At 46.4% G+C, this 15,502-nt stretch overlaps 1 protein-coding gene across 2 annotated transcripts in view; it reads left to right on the top strand.

Moving 5' to 3' along the window:
- CHSY1 (chondroitin sulfate synthase 1) overlaps positions 1-4,740 on the top strand; it is a 68,640-nt gene extending 63,900 nt beyond the window's left edge. For both annotated transcript variants that reach the window (XM_032252869.1, XM_032252870.1), the window contains exon 3: positions 2,894-4,740. In XM_032252869.1, coding sequence (XP_032108760.1) covers positions 2,894-4,486 — 1,593 coding nt within the window. In that variant the 3' untranslated portion in view covers positions 4,487-4,740. The remainder of the gene's footprint in view (positions 1-2,893) is intronic.
- The last annotated feature ends 10,762 nt before the right edge of the window (positions 4,741-15,502 follow it).

Raw genomic sequence — 15,502 nt, 5'->3', positions numbered from 1 at the left:
TGAGCCGAGATCGCGCCATTGCACTCCAGCCTGGGTAACAAGAGCGAAACTCTGTCCCAAAAAAAAAAAAAAAAGAATACATCTTATTGTAAGAATACATCCACCATGCAAAATATGTGTTATTGTTATCAGTAAGACTTCCAGTCAACAGTAGGCTATTAATAGTTCAGTTTTTGGGGAGTCAAAACTCATACATGGGTTTTCGACTGCACAAGGGCTTGGCACTCAACCTCCACATTGTTCAAGGATCCACTGCATTTGGGAAGAGAGGAGAAAATCATGTGAGTTCTACCACCTGTGTAGCCATAAGTCTCCAGTGTGTGCTCTAAGAATACCTCTGTGCTACTGTGTTGAAACAAGGTTGAGGGAGGAACAGAATTCTGCAAGCAGAGCCACAGGGAAGCTGTGGCATGACCCAGTGGGGCTGGAGAGAGAAGGGTTTGAGTTACACGGGGAGATGGGATTGGCAGCACCTGCTTCAGACTGTTCTCACCTCACTGTAGAACACAGCTCGGAAGGCCAAATTGATGGCTCAGTGTGTTTAACGCTGGGAAATGGAGAGACCTTTCACAAACAGTATTATGGTTCTTCATGTTCATTGCTAAGAATTTGGAAATTATATACTTTAAACAAATATATGTAAAATCTCTGCCAAAATTGCTATCTAGCTTTTTATCGTATGGCAGACAGTCATGGTTGTGCTGGCTACCAGTTAGGAAGCATGTAGGTTTGTGGGTTCTCTGCTGTGTTAGAGCTTTCCTTACCATGGGGTCCTCAGGTAGTGTCAGTGGTAGGGTCTGGTGGCATGCACAGTTACACAACACACACTACAAATGCTGGCCTTGGTGAAACAGGAAGCATGGCTTCCCAGAGCCTGGGAGCATCTTCTGAGGCCCCGTAGCAGCTGCTTGTAACTGCTGTGCCCCCAAGTGCCCCGACAGGATTGTAGAAGGACATTTGCTTCAAGTTTTTAGAGCCTGCAAAGAATCTTTCTAAACCTTTCTTCATCTCTGAGTTCTCACATTACATTTGCCACCTTGTAGCCCTGCAATTTGTAGCCAAGAATCAGCCCACTAGAAAGTGAACAGTAAAGATGCTTAAGGAGCAAAGTAAAAAGAGAAGTTAGTGCGGCCATCGAGCCTGGCAGCAGGGCCTTTATCTCCATGTTGTGTTTATCTGGCCTGCCCACCGGGGCTTGAAGGAATCGTGGCGCCGGTGGCTCTCGGCCTTCTCTCAGCAAGCCCCAGGTTACTTCTTTGCCTCTGGTTATTTAAAACAAGAGTCTGAGATTTGCTTTCCTTTAGTTTATAGTAGGTAGCAGAAGAGGCATGTAAAATTCCACATAACAAGTATGCCCTGTGTGCTGAGTAAGGGTCAGAGTTTCTCCTCCTGGCCTAGGGAGGCTTTGCTCCCCAGACCATGGAACACCTGACCACCGTTTCTAATTAACTGTACAGTGTAACAGTAATTTCAGTGGTAAGCCGTGTGTACACCTCCCATGTGGAGCATAAGTGGTATGGGAAGCAAAGTTGGAAACAGCGGCGGCACTTTGGAGGACCTGTAATTTCGCCCTAATTCCTGCTCTAAGACCGGACTCACGGGTGCCCAGGAGGTAAAGGTCAGCACTAGTCAGACGCCAGCTCCACGCGGGACATGGCAGGCATGCCAGCTCCGTTTTCTTTATGAGAAAAGGAAATAAGATACAAAAGTGCCCATTTATATTTCTCTACTATTACGGTGGTTGCAGTAACTCAGGAAAAAGTCAGAATATGATTATCCAGAGGCAGATAAGCCAGTCAGCCAGAATCTGCATCATCCCTTACCAAGAGTTAAATAGTATTTAACAATATGAAAAAACAACCAGGAACTTGAAAGACACAGGGCTAATTTCCCAGAAACCAAACTCAAATGCTTTCATTGACAATTTTTTTCTAGCTGCTATTCTACATGCTAACTGACTTTGTAAAAACGTTCATCTCCTTGTTCGGATATACTGGGGCATTAGGCAGTTCCCTTCCTAACCTGATGGAACCCATTTTGGCTGATGGCCATAAGCTTATGCTGTCCCAAAATCTGTGCCACAGAGCGGAGGGAGAGTTAATGGAATGGTGAGCCCTGTGCATCCTGCACCATTCCCATCTGCCAGCATTTTCTGAGCTCCCAGGCACCAAGCTCTGTGCTGGTGCCAGAGAACCCATGCTGAGCAAGCAAGCTTGCTCCTGCCTCCACAGAACCCCTGGGGGTGGGCACCTTCCTAGTCCCCAGGGAGGCCACCATCCTGAAGGGGGTTTTCAGATTGTGCTTGCTTCCAGAGACTTTGCGGAGCCTTGTTTCACTCCAGCAGCGTCCTTGCAGGGGCAGGCCTTCTCTTGCCTCTGATTGGCTTTCCTTTCCCTTAGCTCTCTGGAAGCAGGTAATCCTTTGCTCAGGTTGTCCTCCCCAAGTTCTCCTTCTGGCTCTCAGTAGGAAGTTTATTCCCATAGATAGAAGCCGCAGGGTCTGCTATTCAGGTCTTCATCCAGGGACACCTGAGTCTTTGGGTCCCTTTCACAGGCATAGTGGGACAAGGGGTGGGATTATCTTTCAGGCATGCTCACATGGTGCACTGTGATCTCAATTTTAAACCTTTCATTAGGGGAAAACTTTTTCATAATGCTGTTTGCCTGTAAAATTGTATTGGCCAACTTTGGTTATTAATGAAGCCTTATTTCCTTAAGCAGTTTTTATCTATTAATTCTTCCAACCACATTGGACTGCTGTTGATTGGACCTTCTTTAGGGCCTTTTGTTTGCTGTGGCCTGTTCAGAAACATTTCTGATATTTGGATTTTATCTAGCATGTGCTGGCACTCAATCATACAATACTAAAATTGTGATTTTTTTCTTCTTAACAGATGCAGCAACTTTTTTATGAGAATTATGAACAGAACAAAAAGGGGTATATTAGAGATCTCCATAACAGTAAAATTCACCAAGCTATCACATTACACCCCAACAAAAACCCACCCTACCAGTACAGGCTCCACAGCTACATGCTCAGCCGCAAGATAGCCGAGCTCCGCCACCGCACCATACAGCTGCACCGTGAAATTGTCCTGATGAGCAAATACAGCAACACAGAAATTCATAAAGAGGACATGCAGCTGGGAATCCCTCCCTCCTTCATGAGGTTTCAGCCCCGCCAGCGAGAAGAGATTCTGGAATGGGAGTTTCTGACTGGAAAATACTTGTATTCAGCAGCTGACGGCCAGCCCCCTCGAAGAGGAATGGACTCTGCTCAGAGGGAAGCCTTGGACGACATTGTCATGCAGGTCATGGAGATGATCAACGCCAACGCCAAGACCAGAGGGCGCATCATTGACTTCAAGGAGATCCAGTACGGCTACCGCCGAGTGAACCCCATGTACGGGGCCGAGTACATCCTGGACCTGCTGCTTCTATATAAAAAGCACAAAGGGAAGAAAATGACGGTCCCTGTGAGGAGGCACGCGTATTTACAGCAGACGTTCAGCAAGATCCAGTTTGTGGAGCATGAGGAGCTGGACGCACAGGAGTTGGCCAACAGAATCAATCAGGAATCTGGATCCTTGTCCTTCCTCTCCAACTCCCTCAAGAAGCTTGTCCCCTTTCAGCTCCCTGGGTCGAAGAGCGAGCACAAAGAACTCAAAGATAAAAAGATAAACATACTGATCCCTTTGTCTGGGCGTTTTGACATGTTTGTGAGATTTATGGGCAACTTTGAGAAGATGTGTCTTATCCCCAATCAGAACGTCAAGCTCGTGGTTCTGCTTTTCAATTCTGACTCCAACCCTGACAAGGCCAAACAAGTTGAACTGATGAGAGATTACCGCATTAAGTACCCTAAAGCTGACATGCAGATTTTGCCTGTGTCTGGAGAGTTTTCAAGAGCACTGGCCCTGGAAGTAGGATCTTCCCAGTTTAACAATGAATCTCTGCTCTTCTTCTGCGATGTTGATCTCGTGTTTACTGCAGAATTCCTTCAGCGATGTCGAGCAAATACAGTTCTGGGCCAACAGATATATTTTCCAATCATCTTCAGCCAGTATGACCCAAAGATTGTTTATAGTGGGAAAGTTCCCAGTGACAACCATTTTGCCTTTACTCAGAAAACTGGCTTCTGGAGAAACTATGGGTTTGGCATCACATGTATTTATAAGGGAGATCTTGTTCGAGTGGGTGGCTTTGATGTTTCCATCCAAGGCTGGGGGCTGGAGGATGTGGACCTTTTCAACAAGGTTGTCCAGGCAGGTTTGAAGACGTTTCGAAGCCAGGAAGTAGGAGTAGTCCACGTCCACCATCCTGTCTTCTGTGATCCCAATCTTGACCCCAAACAGTACAAAATGTGCTTGGGGTCCAAAGCATCGACCTATGGGTCCACACAGCAGCTGGCTGAGATGTGGCTAGAAAAAAATGATCCAACTTACAGTAAAAACGGCAATAATAATGGCTCAGTAAGGACAGCCTAATATCCAGCTTTGCTGGAAAAGACATTTTTAATTATCTAATTTATTTTTCAAAAATTTTTTGTATGATCCAGTTTTTGAAGTCCATATACAAGGATATATTTTACAAGTGGTTTTCTTACATAGGACTCCTTTAAGATTGAGCTTCCTGAACAAGAATGTGGTCAGTGTTTGCCTTTGAACCCATCTTCTTGCTGAACATTATGTAGCAGACCTGCTTAACTTTGACTTGAAAGGTACCTGATGAACAAAACTTTAAAGTTTTCTTTTGAGACCCTTTGCTACAGTCCTATGGCAGAAAACGTGAACATTCCTGCAAAGTATTATTGTAACAAAACACTGTAACTCTGGTAAATGTTCTGTTGTGATTGTTAACATTGCACAGATTCTACCTTTTGTTTTTTTTTTTAAGTGTTTTAAAGCCATTTCCTGTTCCAGTTGTAAGATAAGGAAATGTGGTAATAGCTGTTTCATCATTGTCTTCAGGAGAGCTTTCCAGAGTTAGCATTGGTACTCTGCTCAGCATGGCTATGTAGGTGTTTTTTGCATTTTTTTTTTTTTTTTTTTTTTTTTGGAGACAGTCTTGCTCTGTCACCCAGGATGGAGTGCAGTGGCTCAATTTTGGCCCACTGCAACCTCCACCTCCCTGGTTCAGGCAGTTCCTCTGCCTCCACCTCCCGAGTAGCTGGGATTACAGGTGCATGCCACCATGCCCAGCTAATTTTTTTGTATTTTTAGTATAGATGGGGCTTCACCATGTTGCCCATATTGGTCACAAACTCCTGACCTCAGGCAATCCGCCCTCCTCGGCCTCTCAAAGTGCTAGGAATACAGGTGTGAGCCACTGTGTCCAGCTGGCTATGTTGGTTTTAAAGCAAGGGGCGTGAGGAAAGCCCAGTGAGAGATGGGGCCGTTCTTGTGGTAGTTCATTCAGCCTAAATGGACCTGACATTAAATTTCAAGGATGATTTAGCATTTTCTCTTCTTGGCCCTTCTCTTTCAAGGGTAAAATATTAATGTTTAGAATGACAAAAATATCAGATTGTAATAAATCTGATGTACACAAACACACACACACCCCCTAGTGAAAACATGGGGGGAAAACATCTGGTTTTGTTCCTTTCATCCTGTCTGTGTTAAGTGGGTGGAGATAGTTTTCATGCTCTCATTACTGTTTTGTTTTATCCTTTGTATCTGAAATACCTTTAATTTATTTAATATCCATTGTTCAGAGCTCTGCCATTTCTTGAGTACCTGTTAGTATTATTTATGTGTATCAGGAGTGTGTTTAGTATGTTTTATTTGCAGTAAACCGTTCTCCAAAGATTTCCTTTTGGAAACGCTTTTTCCCCTTCTTAATTTTTACATTCCTGTTTTACTAAATATTAAGTGTTCTTTGACAATTTTGGTGCTCATATATTTTACGGACAAAAGTGAAATGAATCTGTCACTATACCAGGAAGTTAGTTTTTTAAATTCTCAGATCAGATGTGCCTTAATAAATTTTTTTTCATTTAGATTTCGAACAGTGATAGACTTGCCATTTTAATACACATCATTTGAAATCTGCACATTTGTAAATAGCCTGTTGCTCATTTGGAAAAATAAACCAGTGAACAATATTTTTCTATTGTACTTTTCAGAACCATTCTGTCTCATTATTCCTGTTTTAGCTGAAGAATTGTATTACATTTGGAGAGTAAAAAACTTAAACACAGCTCATAAAGTTTTTCAAGTTATTGGAAGGAAATACTTCCGTGGACTGCAGTTTGGGAGTGAAACGAAACCCACTTTCAAGTGCTTTCTTACGTTTTTTCCTCCAATGAGCTCGTCCTTTGTTTGCCCCTCATCAACTCACTGACTCCGGGTTCTCCAAAACAAAGGTCTTCAAACCAGGCCCAGGCCCCCATCTGGCTCTTTGATAGAAATGTGCCCTCCTATGCCCCATAGAACCTGCATTTTAACAAGTGCCACGCGTGGGGCTGTGGCACAACTCAGGGTTCCAGATCAATCTAGCTAAAAGATAAATCACACACAGTTGCAATATAACCTTCAAGAATCAAAAGATCTTTGATGCCAAGGTAGCAAGCTCGCGTGGACCAGCACTGCCCCCCCAGGATAGGTATTTACAGTGTAATGACAGTTAAGTCCCAGCATAATGACATTGCGCTCACAGAAAGAATTGCCGTAATTCAGCCTAATTGCTGTTTACTCTATGGCAGTGTTTAGTTTTTTCTTGGAGAAAGCAGGGACATTTTTATTCTTCAGTAAAGAAAAGCATAACATGCGCCTTGACAAAGTAATATAAATTCTCTCCTGTTTACCATAGTAGCAAACCGTAGGGATTTGAGATGTGCTGTGACAGTTCTCTCACATTTGACTGTCAGTCAGCATTTTGGTGACCCTTGGTTAAACCTGCCATTTCCTTCCCTGCTCCCACTCCTCAGGAACTCTGTCCCTCTTCCTGAGAGCGGTGTTGGTGTTCATGGAAGTACTGCCTCCCTCCCAGGCTTGGTTTCCAGAAACATGGTGGGCTCCTCTGGCTCCCCACCCTGGCAGTGGCATGCCTGTACTCCACATGCCGGCCTCCAGGTTCCACTCCCCTCTCAGTCACCTGGTGCTGTTTTTCTGCCCAGAGGGTAGGCTCAGCAGTTCCACTGGCACCCGGGTCCTCCTCACCCAGCTACTGTACTACCATCTGTCATCCCCCATTCCACAGGGCACCTCCTCCAGCTACTGGGCCCTGAGTCGTGGAGGCATCCATGTCTGTGGCCTGGGCACACACTTTCACTGCATCTGGACAACCTGACTTATTCCCCGACGCAGTTAAAACACCCCGCATGGTGTTCACTCCGCTGCCACCCTGGACCCTTCTGTGGGATGTGACGCAACTGGACCTCATTCTGTGATCATGTGGCAGTATCTCCCTCACTGAAGCCCCTCAAGGAGGCCTGGGGCTCTTGTTCCTGGCAGTCCCCAAGCGGGTTGGGAACCACACTGCCCTACTCCCTCCAGCTCCCTCTCCACCTGTGCCTCCTGCCAAAGGCATGTCCTATCCACACTGAGTCCTGCTGCCACTGCACGGGCTGAGACCTGCAGCCCCTACTGGGCCTGGAAATAATCCCTTCCCCCTGAAATTCAGGAATCTTCCTACTTAACCCTTCCACTTGTTGCTTCCCGCTTTATGACTCCTGTGAACAGTATTTCAAAACTGTAGCGTGTAAGTATGGCTGAAGAAGGGGAGAAGGGCACAATCACAAAAGCATGAGTGGGATCCTCCCTCCTCCTTCCCAGTGCCGGCTCAGGCCTTCCCACAACCACCCACCAGGTCCGTGTGTCCTGGCCAGGAAGGCAGAAGTATGTCAGTTCTGCACAGAGGCATAGACAACATTTTTAAACTTTGCACACCAATGAGATTGGGAATTCCTTGGGCATGTGGACCCTGGCGGGGAGCCTCAGGGCAGAAGTACAACACTTAGGTTACAGGAACCAGCAGCTTTCAGAGGCGTTCGCCCAGCTACTAGGGTCTGGCTTCTCAAGACCCATTCTCCAGGAAGGTGACACCCTTGCAGGGCCGCCTGCCTATGGCACTAAGGGGCTCCTGCCCAGGCCCAAGGAGGCTAAGGTTTCCTCTTGTGCCCTCATCACAGAGGATGCCAAGGATCAACCCTCCCTGTGCCTGCACAGACGCCTGCCCTGGGGAATTGGACTGCATTACTGCAGTGTAACTTGCTGTAATCTCTGCTGCAAAGGAGCTTATGTGCTTCAGCTGGGGGGTTTCTGTCAGCTCACACAGCTACACAGGGCCGCTACCTGCCTCAGTCTCCTGCTATGCTTGCCAAACCCTTGAAAGATAGCCCCTTCTGTTCTGCTTGAAAGGAATATGCTCATACCAAATCTGCTTGTCTAACTTGTTATAAACTCCATGGAAATGTAAAGGTTACAATGCAATGGATCAAATTACAGTAACTCATTTTGAATGGCTTCCAGTAGGAAAGCAGATGCTTCAGAGTTTGGTTTGGTATTCTGCAGGGCTGTGGGGGCGAGGGAGGGGGTGTACATCTTCACCGGAAACCATCAAGTCAACCAGATTAGGGGCTGGTTTGTCATCAGTGCAGTTAAACCACTTAAATGGTTTTTGTCAGATATTTCTTAATACGTTTAACTTACTATTCATTATATTTCAGTTATGAGGGTCATCATTTCTTACTAATACAGACAAAAGTGAAATGTCCTTTAAAGAGCATTCTACCTACATTTCCTTTAAAACTGTAAGAGTAGTCAGTTATGCCTGACTACTTTTTAATGAGGAAATATAAGAAATTGATCAAATCACTTCACAGTGAAGTGGTTGGGCAAGATCTGGAAAGGCTTAAATGAAGCTGGCTTATATGTAATGAATTTCTCTCCATCACAATTAAGTCGGTGATGCTCCCAGGCTGCCGCTGCCCCCTCCCCCTTGCCAGCTTGCCACGACTCATCCCCACGGCTCATGCCACAGCCCTCCGCATGCCTCGCCTGCTGCTCCACATGTTACCCCACTGGAGAAAAACGCTTCTAGCCAAGCCTCAAAGCCACCTTCAGATTCATTCATTCTGAATTAAGTTTGGATCAAGTTTTAGGCAAAAGCTTAGTTCTTGTTACAGAATGAAAGGGGAATTTCATGTACAGCCTCAAAAGGCCTGGGCATATCCCAAGGTCTGAAGCTAAAAATAAATCATTTCTAAAAGTACACTTTCTCGGCTCACTGCAACCTCCACCTTCCCAGGTTCAAGCAACTCCTGACACAGCCTCCTGCCACCACTCCCGGCTAATTTTTTCTTTTTTGCATTATTAATAAAGATGGGGGTTTCTCCATATTGGTTAGGCTGATCTTGAACTGCTGACCTAAGGTGATCCGCCTGCCTTGACCTCCCAAAGTGCTGGGATTACAGGCTTGAGCTACCATGCCAGGTCTTTAAAAGTATAGTTTCAAATGATCCCATTAGTGTTGTGAAGAAAGCATTTTGGACTTTTTTTTTTTTTTTGAGACAGAGTCTCCCTCTGCTACCTAGGCTGGAGTGCAGTGGCGTAATCTAGGCTCACTGTAACCTCCACCTCACAGGTTCAAGCGATTTTCGTGCCTCAGCCTCCCAAGTAGCTGGGACCACAGGCATGTGCCACCACCCCCAGCTAATTTTTCATATTTTTAGTAGAGATGAGGTTTCACTATGTTGGCCAGGCTGGTCTTGAACTCCTGGCCTCAAGTGATTGACACAACTCAGCCTCCCAAAGTGCTGGGATTACAAGGGTGAGCCACCACGCCCAGCCTGCAGTTTGTATTTTTGAGTGGATTCTATTTCTTCCATGGTCAGTAACAATGTAACTGCAGCACACACAGTCTATCCATCTAGGGAAGCAGAGAAGGGACAGTAAAGCCCAGGTCCTGCCTCTGTGCTACGCTGCTCCCACTCTGGCGAGTTCCCGTCAGGGGCTGCGGTAGGTACTGTTTGATACAAGGGTGCATGTATCATACAATTTGGCATCTTGCTTTTTTTCCCATCCATTTAAAACACATTGGTACGGTGAGACTGCCCAGGAAGGCTGCCTTCTCTCCTGGAGTTGGGCGTTTCCCTCCTGCTGGCCATCTCCTGAGTCACAGGATGCAGTGAGCATCTTTCCACGTCAGCCTTTTCATTCTTTGGGTCATCCTCCTCCAGGGCTGAGGGACTGTGGGGTTTGGCCATTTCTCACATAACACTAAGTTGTCTGGCGTTCTGTTTTATTTGGTCAATGTTGACATTTTGTACCTACTAGCTAGTTCTAATAAAACCTTTTTAAAAATAAGCCTGAAAAGTGAACTGACCTTCAAGAAATACTATGAGAATATTGCACACAGTATCTTGGATACCTCATACTGTGAAAATGGCAACTCCACAGACCCAACTCTGTGGCTGCAAAGCTTGAGTCAGGGCAGAGTGAGACAGATTTATTGATGACTCAGGGAGCGAGAAGAGATGCATTCCAGACAGACGGCCTGTTTGGGAATGAGGTGCACCCCACTCACAGGAAGCTGGCAGTCATTTCAAGAGATGGGACGGGCAGGGGTGAGGAGTGGAAGCTGCCAGCCTGAGATAAGAGCAGCTCTTTCCAGACTTGGCAAGGCAGCAGGAGTGCTGGACAGGCGTGGACGTGACCGGAGGCACCAGGCCTCCCTCTGGGCGGCCAGGAGCGACTTCCTGGTGGGAAGAGTGTGCATTTGCCAACAGACAGGAGTACATTTTGATATTCAAAGACGGAATTACTGACCACCTTTACCTATGTTCTAGGCAAGTTTTGAAGATTGATATTTTATATAATGTCATATAAAAAATATATATATAAGATTTACTATATTTGGCTTTTGTGCTACCTGGAAGGCATGACACATTATTAGATCTGAAGAGACTGGCTCTGGGGTGGACTGGAGTTCGGGGTCCGGGGACACTGAATGAGCACTTTTGTAGGAGGATCAGGTGATGAAGGGAAGATGCGGGGCATCTCGTGGCGCAAAGGGCAGCACCAGCGGGCTGGGAAACCTGAGACAGGGCAGTGGGCTTGGGGATGTTAATAACGTGTGCCTTCGAGGCTTCCCCAGGGCTAGAGCAGCCCAAAGGTCTCAGATGGCTTCCCACGCAGCCCCTGGGTAATGAGCAGTTGGGAGAATGATTCATGGGCCTTCTTTAAAATTAGATTTGGGGATGGGCCTTTCTACCAAGAGGATGTGCCTTCCAGCAAGAACTCAGCAGCCTGGCTTCTCGGAGGTGGGTGTCAGCACACTCACCATTTGGGCTGTGTCCTCAGGAGGAGGTGACATACACCTTCCATTAGCTCGGCAGGAGAGGAGGGCTCTGTGTATCCCCAGCTGGTTTCCCAGGGTCCACTAGGAGCTGTTGGGCAGCTTTGATGGCTCTGCCTTCCCTAAAGGATGCTTGTCTTCGACTTTACACCTGATCTGGGGCCCTGGATTAATGTCCTATGACATCATCTCACCACCTTCGCCCTGAGCTGAGAGCTGCTGCAGTGGCCTTTCTCTCTGAGTCGCTGCTTTTGCAGCCAACTGCCCCGAACGGCTTTGGGAGGTGAGTTTGTCACAGAATGGCTCCGTTTCACCCCCGTGCCCTGTCCCTCTTCACCCACACAAAGGCCTTATCCACACAGCTCCACCTGCTCCCCTTTCCTGGCCTTGTGTATCTGCCTTTCTTCTGCCTCCATGGCTGTCAGTTTCAAGTTAGAAGGAAGATATCCACAGGCCTCAGGATTTGGGAGAAAATGTGACACGTATGGACTTTTGTAGGTTTGGGACTAAAACATTGCCCACTGTCTTGAAACGAATTGTCTGAGAGGATGTCAAGTTGCCAGCTTTGAGGACAGCTGCTGTGCAAATTGAATCCTTTTGCAGATTTTGGCATCAGAAACACAATTCCTATTTGGGACACGACCTCGCTGCGTTGGGGCTCTGAATGGTGAGCAGGTAGCTGTTATGGCTCATGTCAGAGTTATACCAAGCTGCAGCCACTTCAGCGAGCATGAAAACCAAATACAAGTGTGCTGCAGTGATTCTGTGAGCCCTCAGTACAATGTCACTCCGTGGGAGGCTTGATGTTAGAATATGGCTCCAGAGGAATTAACTAAACTGTACATCCTGAAGTAGCAGAGCAGGCTTGGGCTTGGGGACAGAGGGAGAGACAGTGATTCCGTCATACTGTTAGGTATTTCCTATATCCCACTATATACACCAGCCTGTATATAAAACCCATGAAAGATTAGGGTAAAGGGCAGTGAATACAAATAATAAGACCTGGGTTAATTGTGAGCTGTGTGCTTGGCACCGTGGAAGGAGAAGGGGCCTGAGAACGAGGCTGATCAGAGTTTGAGTCAGTGGGTGTCTGAAGCCAGCTAGGGACTGGCTCATGAAAACTCATTCCCAGCTCCACATTCAGTGACATCACACTGGTCGCTGAAATTGGCTGAGCTGGGAGTATTTACACCACAGGAAATGGCACACGCTTCAAAGCAGGCTTTTTCTTTTTCTTAAGTTGGACTTAACAGCATAGCATTGGTTTGGGTCAACTCCACAGACAGTTGGCCAGGCCCTGTGCCAGTCTGCCTGCAGCTGTGTGACCCTGGGCAAGTTACTCACACGTGCCAGAGATCAGCTTCCTCCTCTGTAAAATGGGCATAGTTACCAGTATCTCCCAAGACTGACGGGAAAATTGACAGAACCTGGCCCTCCTCCTGTCTCCATTTCAGTTTGCTGTCACCTCCCACACTGTCTCCCCACCTGGAAGCATCAGCTGCTCAGAACTCCTTCCAGACCCACATCCCGTGAATCATCAGGTCCACGAACCCTCCTGGATAAAGTCCTAGATCCCCTCCTACCCCTGCATCTCTTGACAAAGCTGCATTTACAGGGCATGCCCTGCCCATTTCCTGCTCCTCCAGTTCAGCTTCTTCCCTAAAAAAAGAAAAACAAATCTTATCTGGACTCTCTTGCTTAGACTGAACTGGTTCAGGCCCAGACTTCCTGGCTTAAATGGGCTGAGGCTCTGCTTGACTGGCCTTGCCTGTATTTATGACCTCATTTGTGCTCCACAGCGCCGACCCCATCACCACAGCCCCAACCCCAGCGCTCCCATCTCCTCCTGAAGAGGAAGCCAGGCAATCACTTCTTGGAAGCGATGCTTTGCCCCTGGGACTTCCTATGCCTGGAATGCCCAGCCCTCACTGCCCTGGGCGCACTTCCTGATTCAGTGGCAGTGTGACCTTCTCAGCTGAGCCTCTCTGGGCATGGTAAGCAGGGTTTTAGCCATGCCTCCCCACCCCTAGCCCAGGTCCCTTTCCACTTGCCATGACTGGATCTCACTCCCAGCTGGTGACTGTGTCTCGACCTGCTGGGTGCCTGCTGCCCCACCAGGCTGGCCAAGCCCATGCACACCCAGCTTTGTGGCCCCCAGAGGGCCTGGTAGGTCATGGTGTGCAGCCAAGATCAGTTACCCTTTACATCGTCCTAGCCTCTCAGCTGGGTTAGTTGCCAAAGGAAAATAACAGCTAAAATTAGATATTTCTATAAAGACTGCCTGGGACATTCAGTTTTTAGGTAAAAACAGTCAAATAGCTTTCAATGTAAGAACAAGAACCTGACTTCACAGATATGGAATGCTTTCACTCTTGAATCATAAAGTTGACATTTCTGGAACCGTTACTAAGTGCCAGGCACTTCATGTCAGTTACTTCATTTCCTGCTCCCCTCATCCCTGTGAGATCGGTATTCTTGACCTCAGTTTACAGGTGAGGAATGGAAGCCCAGGGCATTTAAGTGACATGCCCAAGGTCACAGAGTCAATAAATGGCAGATCCAAAATTCATACCAGATTAACTTATTTTTATTTATTATTTATTTATTTTTAACAGATGGAGATTCACCATGTTAGCCAAGATGATCTTGATCTCCTGACCTTGTTATCTGCCCACCTCAGCCTCCCAAAGTGCTGGGATTATAGGCATGAGCCACTGCGCCCAGCCACCAGATGAGCCTTATTCCAAAATCCATGTTGCAGGGAGAGGGGGAAATGCAGTTCCAGAGATATTTAGACTGCTCGCAGGATACCAGGAAATGGCAGCCCCTTGAGTGGGATGTTTTCAGAACCATGGAACTGTAAAGCTCATAGTTTGTTTACCTGTTTAATTTTTCTCTGCCTTTTAAAAGTTTGATTTTCTGAGGCCGGGCGTGGTGGCTCACGCCTGTAATCCTAGCACTTTGGGAGGTTGAGGTGGGTGAATCCCCTGAGGTCAGGGGTTCAAGACCAGCCTGGCCATCATGGAGAAACCCCATCTTTAAAAAAAAGAAAGAAAAAAAAAAAGTTTGATTTTTTTAAGATTCCATAAACCTATTCAATATAGATGCAGTAAAATCATTTTTCTTCAAAATATACAGTATTTGGAAAATTCTAGTTTCAGGAATTGTGGAGTAGCTCCTATCAGACGACTCCTCCCACAGATAGTAATTTTGAACCATGGACAAAGTAGCAACCACAACAACAAAAAGAAACAACTACTTGAAGGCCCTGGAGAATAACGAAGATCGGGTAGAAACCGGAGAGAACCTGGTGCTTGATAAAAACTGCATTGGGTGAGATGCATGTTACTTACACAGCCCCTTCCTGGAGGGCACTTTCTAGGCCATAGCACTTGGGAGCTAGAACTCAGAAAGTTCCATTATTATTGGCTTGAGATCTCATAGGAACGGGTTTAGACCTGCCAGAGTAGCTGAAAGTGGAGGAGGGAAATCCCAAAAAGAAGGGAGACTAAAGGGTGGGACTCCCAAGTCTACATATTAACTCCCCTCTCAGCCCCAACTAACTCCTAACCATGTTTGCATTGGGGAGACTCCAAGGAGCCCAGAAGAAAGTAATCGCTGGAGGGCTGGAAAAAGCTAATCAGATTTCCCATTGCAAGAAAGTCAGTTTGGAGTTAGAATCCCACTAAGTCATAGCAGGCTTTATAAACACCTTTGGATTTCCACTGAAACCCCAAGAGCGGGTTATATATTAGGAACAAAAACTAGGTCTTATATTTATCTAAGATCAATGGCAAAAACCAAACAGATCTTCCCTAATAAAGTGTGAAAACCAAGCCTCCATAAAAATCAAGATGATTAGTTAGGGATTTAGTCAGGAATTTCACAAAAATCAGTACTCCTCAGAGGAACATAACATAATCCAGAGCTTATACAACAGATCATCTATGATGCCCAGAATTCCTTCTGTCAAGCCTTTCTTAGTGCCTTTTTTGGACAGAGTTTTAGTCATAGCTTCTATCCTCACTCCAGACTCTTTTTGCACCAAGCCCTGTAAATTCTAGCACTTCTTGCCAAGATCTGCTGGTTGACTGGCTGCCATGCAAGACTATTAACTATTTATTAGCAGACATGTGGAGAAACGGGAAACTGTAACATATAGTGAAGAGAAAAATTAGGCAACAGAAGTAAACCTTAAGATT

This window comes from Sapajus apella, unplaced genomic scaffold (assembly GCF_009761245.1).
Source record: "Sapajus apella isolate SASKATOON/1434 unplaced genomic scaffold, GSC_monkey_1.0 scaffold80, whole genome shotgun sequence".
Lineage (NCBI taxonomy): Eukaryota > Metazoa > Chordata > Mammalia > Primates > Cebidae > Sapajus > Sapajus apella.
Note: the sequence above shows the minus strand (reverse complement) of the source record. Positions and strands in the feature narration are given on the sequence as shown.